General features: G+C 27.6%; 3 protein-coding genes across 4 annotated transcripts in view; 1 reads left to right on the forward strand and 2 right to left on the reverse strand.

Annotated features, from left to right (window-relative positions):
* LOC129948348 (peptidoglycan-recognition protein SB1) overlaps positions 1-13599 on the forward strand; it is a 154034-nt gene that overhangs the window by 48270 nt on the left and 92165 nt on the right. The window lies entirely within an intron of this gene.
* LOC129948337 (coagulation factor XII) overlaps positions 1-13599 on the reverse strand; it is an 87304-nt gene that overhangs the window by 40746 nt on the left and 32959 nt on the right. The gene's annotated exons all lie outside the window — the stretch shown is intronic.
* On the reverse strand, positions 626-3292 carry LOC129948342 (uncharacterized). The gene is made up of 5 exons (XM_056059306.1): positions 2930-3292; positions 2156-2340; positions 1928-2093; positions 1023-1488; positions 626-843 (listed from the first exon to the last, which is right to left on the reverse strand). Exons 1-5 carry the CDS (start codon positions 3126-3128, stop codon positions 786-788), a joined length of 1074 nt encoding a protein of 357 aa, XP_055915281.1. The 5' UTR covers positions 3129-3292; the 3' UTR covers positions 626-785.

The raw sequence follows: 13599 nt of genomic DNA on the forward strand, positions 1-13599 counted from the left end.
TAAATCGGTCATTATTTTTCTGAATATCTTGTCATAAAATGTTTGCATAAAGCTTAAGTTTTATGACTAAATATTTATGAAAATAAAGAAAGATTATATTATTCATAAAATGCTTACATAGGAATAATGACTGCCGACACAAAAGCTTAGAAAAAATATTTTAGGTTTCATAAAAGTTATAAGTTTCATAAAATTTTTAAAAAATGCATACGTATTATGGCTAAATATTTATAAAAATAAAGAAAAAATTATATTATTCATTCAACTTACATAGCCTCAATGGATGCATCAAATGTTCCTATATCTCCTTAAAGTTTTGTACTCGTATCAAGAAGGAAGCTGAAGTCATCTAAAATTGAAAGCAGAATTTTGTTCCATTTTTAATAAACTATAAAATTATTTCATAGAGCATTGTCGAAATGTATAATAAATAAATAGCTCAAGGTTTTTGAAATCTAAAGTGGATTTCTTCCAAAACTATACTTACTTTTGTTCCCCAAATAAATATAATTTATACCTTACGTCATTCAGTAGGTATACGTATATAATTGAAATTCGTGCCACACCTGAAACATTTTCTCAAATAAATTTAGTTCAATAAAAAGAATTAATTTAACATTTTAAACTTATACAAGCCCATAATATATTTTATATTAAAATAATTTATAATAGAAAGAAAGTATTTAACACTTAAAATTTAACATTTTAAATAAAATAATTTATAATTGATTCTAATTAAACAATTAACAAAAATTAATATGTGTACATATGTATATAAAACTTAATTAAATATATCCGAGGCCGGCTTCTGAATCTGCAACTTCATCATCTTGAGTCAGAGCGCTGTTATAATGAAAAGAAAAACAAAAGAATTAAATTTGTATTTTAAATAGTTATTTTTTTGAAGTTGTTTTATTTAAATTATCATTAACAAAAAAAGAATTAAAAGCATACATATTACAAATATAAAAAATCGCTCATAATCATGAAGTGAAAAATGAATTTATAAATAAATTAATCACCTTTTTCTTAACGCTTCGATGAGTAAATACATTTTAGGGGATTTTGTTTTAGAAATGTTGAGCTCGTAGAAGTAGTGCTCAATAAATGTCCATAATTGTGAGCACGCTAACGGATACTCCAAATTAAACAAGTTGAAGCACTTGAAACATATATCAATTGCTCTCAAAAAATTTGAAAACACGAACTTAATACCATCAAGGTAAACGTAGTAGTTCGAAAAGTTTTCAAAATCCTTATCCCCAACGGCAAGTATAAATGGTTGTATATTTTCTGACTTGCTTTTCAAAAATGCTATATGGTCATCGAGTTCTTGTACGCTGGACCCAATAAAAAGGAAAGCCTCTTGAGAGCTTTTAATAGTAAACCTTACAGTACTACTTTTTCCAGAGTTATCTTTCCGGCTGCCCTTTTGTGTTGGTATCAAATAGCCGTGGAGACACCAAAATAATTTTACTGCTGCACTATCTATAAGAAAACGAAAAAAACACATTAAATCTTAAACCAAGGGCAAAGATTTTAAGGATTTTATTGAATTAAATTTTAATTTATGAAAACGTTAGTGGTGTGATAAGTAATTATAAAAAATTACTTGAAAAAATATTTCTGAGTTAGAATTCAAAGGAAGGTAAGGTTAGGAACTTTTAATTTACAGAAATGTGCGTATCTATCAGTATCTCAATCCATTATCTGCCAGCTCACCGCAGCTCAGAGAAATGAATTCCTTAGTTACCGGGATTTGATTGGAAATCCCCAAACACATACAGCATTATGTTTCAAACCGAAATATAAAAAAAAAAAAACAACTAAAAGATGAAATGTCTCGCTTTACGAAAAAGTAAAACATGAAATTTCAAGTACATACTACCATTGTTGTTAAATACCTATAAAACTCTAAAAATCTTACCAGTTTTAATATCATTTTCGTCAATTTGGTTCACCATATTTCGTAAATTTTTGTCTCGCAGGTGATCTTCATCTAGTAAAAACTTTCTCAGATTGCCAGCCTGCTCTGGATACTTCAAAAGAACTCCTGGGGAATTTCGAAAAACAACCCCAAAATCCTTGTCAATCTTAAGATAATATTTTTTTTAGGTTCATAGTTTCAATATAATTTCTTGAAATTAAAGCTTACCAAACGATAACCTCCTGGCTTCTTGTAATCCGGCCATTCCTCAAAAATGGTGTGTAAAGTTGTCTCTTTATATATTTGATCCAGTCTAAATTGGCTACAAGCTTGCCAACAGCTGTCGAACTCTGAAGTTGACAAGTTATCATATTTGATGCTCCTAATACACTCTTCTGCATCAACTTCCGGAGCTGATGGCAAAATGAAGGTGAAGAAAGATAATTTAAAAAATTGTAAATAATATCTGTTACATTTTAGGCTAGCTTTAAATTTATGTGGAGGTGAAGGTGTAATATTCGATTCCGGTATGATTTTAAAATCATCCCAAAACCTTAAGAGAGTTCCGGAGTTGATACAACTTAAATATACAGTGAAGGACAAAGCCATAAGACCAGTAGGGATACCTTAACAATTAGTCTCTATTTTTTTGGAAATTAAATAATTATAATTTTCAAGAATTCTCAAGAATTAACACAACATATTATGTAGGTCGCAAAGTACATTGTTCCCAAACTTTGAGGAAAACTATCATCAAACTGGTGCTTATGACAATTGTAAAAAAATCTCTGGCTCTGGTGAAAAATCAGAAAATAGAGATGAACTCGTTAAAATAAGTCGTACAATAAAAAAAAAAATATGAAAAAATATTTAAAAAACAGTTTTTTTTTTAAATAATTGAGAACTATAAAAATGTTCCTATTGTTTAATCCATCACTGTATAAGACCGTTTTTAAATTTTTTGAAATGTTAATTTCTTAAAAAGAAATAAAAAAAACTTACTGAATTCCATCAAATGTTTTTTCTTTGATTTCTCAGTTACTTCAGCATTTTCAGCTTTAGGAAAGATAGATCTTTTAACAGCCAATCTAGAGGAGGTCTTCGAATTGCAAAACTTGGCATATATTTTACCTCTTTTACCAGTGCGGTAAAACTCAAGCTTTTCCCCTTTGAATCTTTGCAATATTTGTTCCTCTAGCATGTAGCTAGTGTATAAATTCAAATGAAGATGGTTGTCGATAAAATATTCACATATTAATGTGATCAACGCCTGTCGATGTATATCCTGAAGCTTGAAGTTTTGTTCATAGAATTTTTCTATGTCTCTCGCCTTTGGTGAGTTTTTTAAAATTAAAGAAAGAGATATAGCAGGCCCATCTGCGCCTGCTATATCTCTTTCTTTAATTTTTAATCTTCTCTTATTGACGACGTTGGCGAAGATGAAAATGATGAGCTGCATGAATTTTCCCGCAAGGTAAACATATCAATTTGCTGCTCTCCGATACCTAGAGAGGATCTCCACTCCATTAACTTGTGTTCAAACATTGCCAGATCTCCAACTGAACTGTTTTTGAAAAGCATAGGAAAATGTTTTTCCTTTAAAATTTTAAGCACTTCAACTGTTATGCGCTCAGCTGTTGAAAAATGAATAAGTCATTCAGTTTGTTTAAGCATATGCTATTAAAAAATTCAATATGTAATCGAAATTCGACCAAATATTGATGTGCTACATGAAAACACATGTGATTGTGCTACTAGACAACAATAACACAGGTCAATGTACATGGGTCAAAATATTATTTTTTTGTGCCTTTCCATAGCATCTTTTAAATTATATCTTATGCATTGCACAAGATCTATTGAAAAATTGATCAGGATCATAATAAATCAAATAAATGTGAATGTATGTAAGTATTTTTCTTACAATTTCGGATCGAAAAATTGCAAAACTTTTAAGGCCTCCAGTTTATTTAATAGTTCCCAAGGAAAGCCTTTTTGGCATTGGTTATCATATTTATAATATAACGCATAAAACAGATAGAAAATCGGTATTTACAATTTTAGTTTTTTTTGAAAAGGAACTACTAACTAGGCTATAATTGATAATTGAAAAAAATAATTTGACTTACAGATAAACAAATCTGTCAGGTGTCCAAGATTCCAACTGCCCAGAAGTTCTTTTATTTCCAACTGGGACTGCGACTCATCTGTATAATTGTATAAATTATTTGTTCTTCCCCGGCCTCCGCAGAAGTTGAGGGTTGTTCCAATGATATATAATTGTTTGTATCCATTCTGAAACCTAAAGTTTTTTTTAGAAAATATTCAGAACTAATAATATAGAACTGTATAATTAGTGTATATCCCCTTTTTTTGTAGTTCAATTAATCTTCGTAGAATTGCATTAAATTTGAAAACATTCTCTATTTTTTTATTTATTTTTTTTATTTAAAAGAACAACTAAGCAGGGGAATATACATATCGTCACCTGAATGCAAGAACCAGTTAACTTGATTTTCGTAATTTAAAAAAAATGCAAAAAACATATTCACATTTTTCTCAGACTTCCTTTTTTCCAGAAAACCCAGTTATCTCAAATTAAGAAAATGGAGTCAGCTGGTCCTTGCATTTAGGTGGCATACATATCACGATATGTTATATTAAGTTTAAAGTGGTACCACTGATAAGCATCCTTACAGTTTGATATTCATGTAGAGTGCTTCCGAACCTTTTGAAAATGATTGGCTTGTATGCACAATAGAATTGTTGTTCTAAAAAGATTCAACTGCATCTGGATTTAATTTCAGTATCAAACTCGTCAGTTGCTTTATATTTGTCTATCTCTTGTAAAGTGTAATCTTTTATTCGAATCATAATTCTACCTTTAGCTGTTTTTATAGCTGTTATTGGCGGCCCAACAATTTCATCGGGATCAATAATAGAATATTTTCCTAATATAGAAGGATTTATATCATATGCAGTAAAATGGGGATCATAGAGTACTTCACTTACTTCCTGACAAAAAAGAACAATTTTTTTTAGATGTTGGACTAAAGCTACTATGACGAAAATTTTATAATCATTTAAGAGTTTGGATACGTAATAACCAGTTTGAAATTTATAGCCATTGATTTCAGTCTTACTTAAATATTCTAAGTTTTCTTCCTGGATACCCATTTTTTTGCTTATTAAAGAAGAAAAACCAGTTTTAATTTTGTTTTCTTTAAAAAATTCATGTTTGTCGTCATCATCATTAGAATTTAAAATCTTGTTTGCAAAACCTAGTTGAAATTTTTTGGCCAATGTTAGACAAATATTTTTTCTGGAAGTAATAGCACGTGAGTAAATTTTGAAATTTTTATGTTTGGCCTCATATTTAAAGCACCAAAAATTTCTAGGTGGACCTGATTTTTTTAAAATCGTAGGATAATGAGTGAGAATATGAAACTTAGGTTTTAAACTATCTTTGAAAAGTAAAAGGTACTGCTCATGGTGTAGTTGTATTTTGTTCTTTAAAGAAGAAATAGAAAAGTCATTTATTTCAAAGCATAACGTTAAATCAATTATTTCTATTAAATTCAACAAAAAATGCCAAACATCATCATCTATTGGAACTAGATCACCAATCATGATTGGAAGGTATTGAATAAAACAAAGCATTTCCCTTGCAGACATGCGTAAATGTCGCTTTTGGAGATGTGTCTGTGATATTTCATTTGATATATTGCCTATTTCATGAGGACCATATTCAAACGTTTGTTTCCGAAACGAAAAGTATTTCTTTATTTGTATAAAATTTAATAAGATATGGCAAAGATCATAGTGGCATATACCCTCAAACAAGTCATGCATTACATCAACACTGTAGTTTTCAATGGCATGAAATGAAGGGATTGCATTAAATGGACAAAAGCTTGATATGCCAGTTAATTGGTTATTATTTTGTAGGACATCTTCATTATAATTAAGTATATTTCGCATTTTATTGGGATCCTCAAAACACATTGTTTTACATTTATCTTTATCTAATCGACAAAACCTGCAAAATACGCCAGAGAACGATTTGTTAAAACCCATTATTGAGTTAAGTCCTAAGTTATCACCTAAAACCAAGCCTAAAATAAAATGAATGCGATATACTTGACCATCAGATGCCTCAATAGAAAGCCCTTCTTGTTCAAGAAATTTCAACTCATTTACTAAAGGGACTAAGCATTTACTATTACCAAATTTTTTCATATCTCTTGTTCTTATTACAGCAGCTAAAAATACATTATCCAATTTAGACTCTTTAATAGGCATACACGGAAAGGAATAATAAAAGTTACATACTGAATGAACTGAAGAATGGGATCCAAGAGGATTATTAATTTCAAAATCATCCCCATATAAGAAGTAAGGAACTAATAACTTATTTGGGTACATTTTGACCTTTTCTTTCCATAACTCCCCATTGATAAAGCTTCTAATTCTATCACTTTTTTCCAACATTTCCATGTACTGTAACATGGCTTTAAGAAAATTGTTTGTCTCAAACAAAAGTTTAAACTGGGATCTTAATGGAAGAACGACGCCTTTAGTTAAGTTTTCGTCCAAAGATAACTCTCCGCAATGAAAAACCGTTTCCATTTCGTTATTTATAACAAACTCTTCAACATCATTCATGTATCCACTCTTTTTAAGTTTTTGTAATAAGAGATAATCGGATGCACAGTCATCAAACAGGTGTTTACAAGAACTAATTAAAGTTGAAATTTCATTTAAAGCCTCATGGTCATGACAAATTCTAGTTTTAGAAAAGCTATCAAAGATTTGGAGCAAGGGTGCGACAATTTGAGTGGATACACTTTTTTGAATGTTTACTACATCTTTTCTAGAGAAATTGTCATTTGTATGTAATGATAAAGAAAATTTAAACGCACTTTCGCGCATATTTTTTATTTCTTCGTCGAAATTCTCTTTTTTGGACTTTTGACATGATGACAATGAGGATGGAAGAACTAGTTTCTCTTCGACGCTTATACCTTTTACGTTGATACAACTAGATTGTTCTGAGGAAGTAGTTACTCTATTTGAATCTTCCGGTTTAATACTACACGCCTGTGCTTGAAATTCGTTAGAATTTGAAATGTTTAAAGTGGAATGTAATCGTAGCATATGTCTTTTATAACTTGAGGAGTTATCAAACAATAAATTACATTCAAGGCAACGATAAGTACTAGAGCAATTAAGATTATGTCTCTTTTTAAGGTGATGCATGAGTAATGAAAAATTTGTACACTTATTGTTGCAGACAAAACAAAGCATTTTGGCGAAGAAGCTAAAGAAATATAATATTATGAATATAAACTAAAAGATAAAAAGATTCCTGAAGTTTCTGACGGTTTGATATAGCTAATGAACTTAATTGAAGTTCCCAACTAATTAAAGCCACAACCTGTTAGAATAGAGAAAATATAAGCGAATTTTAAAGCATCTCTATTTTTTAAGGTTATTGATTTTTTTGGAAAATATATCCATGCATATGTACATACGTGTGCAATTTACCTTAAATTAATCAACAGCTCCCAACTAACAAAAACAACAGCCTGGTAGAACCTTAAAGTTACCAATAATTAAAGCAACAACCTGTTAAAAAAGGGAAAATGTAAGGGTATTTTGGAACATCAGCATTTTGTTTTATGAATAATTGTTACCTACTCTAAATGCATTAAAATATCTGTTTTCAAAATAATTATCACAAAATACAATATTTCAAATAAATTGTATTCTGTTTCGCATAATCTCCTTTTGTGGAGCCCTAGTTTTTTTTCAAATAATTTACCTGAATATATTAATTCCGCTTATGTATTTCCTTTTACTAATTTTGATTTTCCAATTCACAATTCACAATTAACTTTTATTACAAGGGCGAGGACGAACCACTTACTTCTCGTGACCAAATGTAAATAAGTAAAGTGTATTCTGTTTCGCATATAATCTCCTTTTGTGGAGCCCTAGATTCTGATTAGTAAAATTCAAACAAATTCTAAATGAAGTAAGAAAAATTGAAAAATGAATATTTGTAACCTACTCTAAATGCATTAAAATATCTGTTTTCAAAATAATTATCACAAAATACAATATTTCAAATAAATTGTATTCTGTTTCGCAAAATCTCCTTTTGTGGAGCCCTAGATTCTGATAAGTAAATTCAAACAAATTCAAAATGAAGTAAGAAAAATTGAAAAATGAATATTTGTAACCTACTCTAAATGCATTAAAATATCTCTTTTCAAAATAATGATCACAAAATACAATATTTCAAATAAATTGTATTCTGTTTCGCAAAATCTCCTTTTGTGGAGCCCTAGATTCTGATTAGCAAATTCAAGCAAATTCTAAATGAAGTAAAAAAATTCCAGTTCACAATTCACAATTAACTTTTAATTCCAAATGAAGTAAGAAAAATTCAAATATGAATATTTGTAACCTACTCTAAATGCCATAAAATATCTGTTTTCAAAATAATGATCACAAAATACAATATTTCAAATAAATTGTATTCTGTTTCGCATAATCTCCTTTTGTGGAGCCCTAGTTTTTTTTCAAATAATTTACCTGAATATATTAATTCCGCTTATGTATTTCCTTTTACTAATTTTGATTTTCCAATTCACAATTCACAATTAACTTTTATTACAAGGGCGAGGACGAACCACTTACTTCTCGTGACCAAATGTAAATAAGTAAAGTGTATTCTGTTTCGCATATAATCTCCTTTTGTGGAGCCCTAGATTCTGATTAGTAAAATTCAAACAAATTCTAAATGAAGTAAGAAAAATTGAAAAATGAATATTTGTAACCTACTCTAAATGCATTAAAATATCTGTTTTCAAAATAATTATCACAAAATACAATATTTCAAATAAATTGTATTCTGTTTCGCAAAATCTCCTTTTGTGGAGCCCTAGATTCTGATAAGTAAATTCAAACAAATTCAAAATGAAGTAAGAAAAATTGAAAAATGAATATTTGTAACCTACTCTAAATGCATTAAAATATCTCTTTTTAAAATAATGATCACAAAATACAATATTTCAAATAAATTGTATTCTGTTTCGCAAAATCTCCTTTTGTGGAGCCCTAGATTCTGATTAGCAAATTCAAGCAAATTCTAAATGAAGTAAAAAAATTCCAGTTCACAATTAACTTTTAATTCCAAATGAAGTAAGAAAAATTCAAATATGAATATTTGTAACCTACTCTAAATGCCATAAAATATCTGTTTTCAAAATAATGATCACAAAATACAATATTTCAAATAAATTGTATTCTGTTTCGCATAATCTCCTTTTGTGGAGCCCTAGATTCTGATTAGTAAATTCAAACAAATTCAAAATGAAGTAAAAAAATTGAAATATGAATATTTGTAACCTACTCTAAATGCAATAAAATATGTTTTTTTAATTAACTTACATGAATATATTAATTCCACTTACTTATTTGGGGAGTTCCTTTTTCTAATTTTGATTTTCCAGTTCACAATTTCTTATTTGGGGAGTTCCTTTTTCTAATTTTGATTTTCCAGTTCACAATTCACAATTAATTTTTCGTTCTAAATGAAGTAAAAAAAATGAAATATGAATATTTGTAACCTACTCTAAATGCATTAAAATATCTGTTTTCAAAATAATGATCACAAAATACAATGTTTCAAATAAATTGTATTCTGTTTCGCATAATCTCCTTTTGTGGAGCCCTAGATTCTGATTAGTAAATTCAAACAAATTCTAAATGAAGTAAGAAAAATTGAAAAATGATTATTTGTAACCTACTCTAAATGCATTAAAATATCTGTTTTCAAAATAATGATCACAAAATACAATATTTCAAATAAATTGTATTCTGTTTCGCAAAATCTCCTTTTGTGGAGCCCTAGATTCTGATTAGCAAATTCAAGCAAATTCTAAATGAAGTAAAAAAATTCCAATTCACAATTCACAATTAACTTTTAATTCCAAATGAAGTAAGAAAAATTCAAATATGAATATTTGTAACCTACTCTAAATGCCATAAAATATCTGTTTTCAAAATAATGATCACAAAATACAATATTTCAAATAAATTGTATTCTGTTTCGCATAATCTCCTTTTGTGGAGCCCTAGATTTTGATTAGTAAATTCAAACAAATTCAAAATGAAGTAAAAAAATTGAAATATGAATATTTGTTACCTACTCTAAATGCATTAAAATATCTGTTTTCAAAATAATGATCACAAAATACAATATTTCAAATAAATTGTATTCTGTTTCGCATAATCTCCTTTTGTGGAGCCCTAGATTCTGATTAGTAAAATTCAAACAAATTCTAAATGAAGTAAGAAAAATTGAAAAATGAATATTTGTAACCTACTCTAAATGCATTAAAATATCTGTTTTCAAAATAATGATCACAAAATACAATATTTCAAATAAATTGTATTCTGTTTCGCATAATCTCCTTTTGTGGAGTCCTAGATTCTGATAAGTAAATTCAAACAAATTCAAAATGAAGTAAGAAAAATTGAAAAATGAATATTTGTAACCTACTCTAAATGCATTAAAATATCTCTTTTCAAAATAATGATCACAAAATACAATATTTCAAATAAATTGTATTCTGTTTCGCAAAATCTCCTTTTGTGGAGCCCTAGATTCTGATTAGCAAATTCAAGCAAATTCTAAATGAAGTAAAAAAATTCCAGTTCACAATTCACAATTAACTTTTAATTCCAAATGAAGTAAGAAAAATTCAAATATGAATATTTGTAACCTACTCTTAATGCCATAAAATATCTGTTTTCAAAATAATGATCACAAAATACAATATTTCAAATAAATTGTATTCTGTTTCGCATAATCTCCTTTTGTGGAGCCCTAGATTCTGATTAGTAAATTCAAACAAATTCAAAATGAAGTAAAAAAATTTAAATATGAATATTTGTTACCTACTCTAAATGCATTAAAATATCTGTTTTCAAAATAATGATCACAAAATACAATATTTCAAATAAATTGTATTCTGTTTCGCATAATCTCCTTTTGTGGAGCCCTAGATTCTGATTAGTAAAATTCAAACAAATTCTAAATGAAGTAAGAAAAATTGAAAAATGAATATTTGTAACCTACTCTAAATGCATTAAAATATCTGTTTTCAAAATAATGATCACAAAATACAATATTTCAAATAAATTGTATTCTGTTTCGCATAATCTCCTTTTGTGGAGTCCTAGATTCTGATAAGTAAATTCAAACAAATTCAAAATGAAGTAAGAAAAATTGAAAAATGAATATTTGTAACCTACTCTAAATGCATTAAAATATCTCTTTTCAAAATAATGATCACAAAATACAATATTTCAAATAAATTGTATTCTGTTTCGCAAAATCTCCTTTTGTGGAGCCCTAGATTCTGATTAGCAAATTCAAGCAAATTCTAAATGAAGTAAAAAAATTCCAGTTCACAATTCACAATTAACTTTTAATTCCAAATGAAGTAAGAAAAATTCAAATATGAATATTTGTAACCTACTCTTAATGCCATAAAATATCTGTTTTCAAAATAATGATCACAAAATACAATATTTCAAATAAATTGTATTCTGTTTCGCATAATCTCCTTTTGTGGAGCCCTAGATTCTGATTAGTAAATTCAAACAAATTCAAAATGAAGTAAAAAAATTGAAATATGAATATTTGTAACCTACTCTAAATGCAATAAAATATGTTTTTTTAATTAACTTACATGAATATATTAATTCCGCTTACTTATTTGGGGAGTTCCTTTTTCTAATTTTGATTTTCCAGTTCACAATTTCTTATTTGGGGAGTTCCTTTTTCTAATTTTGATTTTCCAGTTCACAATTCACAATTAATTTTTCGTTCTAAATGAAGTAAAAAAAATGAAATATGAATATTTGTAACCTACTCTAAATGCATTAAAATATCTGTTTTCAAAATAATGATCACAAAATACAATATTTCAAATAAATTGTATTCTGTTTCGCATAATCTCCTTTTTTGGAGCCCTAGATTCTGATTAGTAAAGTCAAACAAATTCTAAATGAAGTAAGAAAAATTGGAAAATGAATATTTGTAACCTACTCTAAATGCATTAAAATATCTGTTTTCAAAATAATGATCACAAAATACAATATTTCAAATAAATTGTATTCTGTTTCGCATAATCTCCTTTTGTGGAGTCCTAGATTCTGATAAGTAAATTCAAACAAATTCAAAATGAAGTAAGAAAAATTGAAAAATGAATATTTGTAACCTACTCTAAATGCATTAAAATATCTCTTTTCAAAATAATGATCACAAAATACAATATTTCAAATAAATTGTATTCTGTTTCGCAAAATCTCCTTTTGTGGAGCCCTAGATTCTGATTAGCAAATTCAAGCAAATTCTAAATGAAGTAAAAAAATTCCAGTTCACAATTCACAATTAACTTTTAATTCCAAATGAAGTAAGAAAAATTCAAATATGAATATTTGTAACCTACTCTTAATGCCATAAAATATCTGTTTTCAAAATAATGATCACAAAATACAATATTTCAAATAAATTGTATTCTGTTTCGCATAATCTCCTTTTGTGGAGCCCTAGATTCTGATTAGTAAATTCAAACAAATTCAAAATGAAGTAAAAAAATTGAAATATGAATATTTGTAACCTACTCTAAATGCAATAAAATATGTTTTTTTAATTAACTTACATGAATATATTAATTCCGCTTACTTATTTGGGGAGTTCCTTTTTCTAATTTTGATTTTCCAGTTCACAATTTCTTATTTGGGGAGTTCCTTTTTCTAATTTTGATTTTCCAGTTCACAATTCACAATTAATTTTTCGTTCTAAATGAAGTAAAAAAAATGAAATATGAATATTTGTAACCTACTCTAAATGCATTAAAATATCTGTTTTCAAAATAATGATCACAAAATACAATGTTTCAAATAAATTGTATTCTGTTTCGCATAATCTCCTTTTGTGGAGCCCTAGATTCTGATTAGTAAATTCAAACAAATTCTAAATGAAGTAAGAAAAATTGAAAAATGATTATTTGTAACCTACTCTAAATGCATTAAAATATCTGTTTTCAAAATAATGATCACAAAATACAATATTTCAAATAAATTGTATTCTGTTTCGCAAAATCTCCTTTTGTGGAGCCCTAGATTCTGATTAGCAAATTCAAGCAAATTCTAAATGAAGTAAAAAAATTCCAGTTCACAATTCACAATTAACTTTTAATTCCAAATGAAGTAAGAAAAATTCAAATATGAATATTTGTAACCTACTCTTAATGCCATAAAATATCTGTTTTCAAAATAATGATCACAAAATACAATATTTCAAATAAATTGTATTCTGTTTCGCATAATCTCCTTTTGTGGAGCCCTAGATTCTGATTAGTAAATTCAAACAAATTCAAAATGAAGTAAAAAAATTGAAATATGAATATTTGTAACCTACTCTAAATGCAATAAAATATGTTTTTTTAATTAACTTACATGAATATATTAATTCCGCTTACTTATTTGGGGAGTTCCTTTTTCTAATTTTGATTTTCCAGTTCACAATTTCTTATTTGGGGAGTTCCTTTTTCTAATTTTGATTTTCCAGTTCACAATTCACAATTAAT

This window comes from Eupeodes corollae, chromosome 2 (assembly GCF_945859685.1).
Source record: "Eupeodes corollae chromosome 2, idEupCoro1.1, whole genome shotgun sequence".
Lineage (NCBI taxonomy): Eukaryota > Metazoa > Arthropoda > Insecta > Diptera > Syrphidae > Eupeodes > Eupeodes corollae.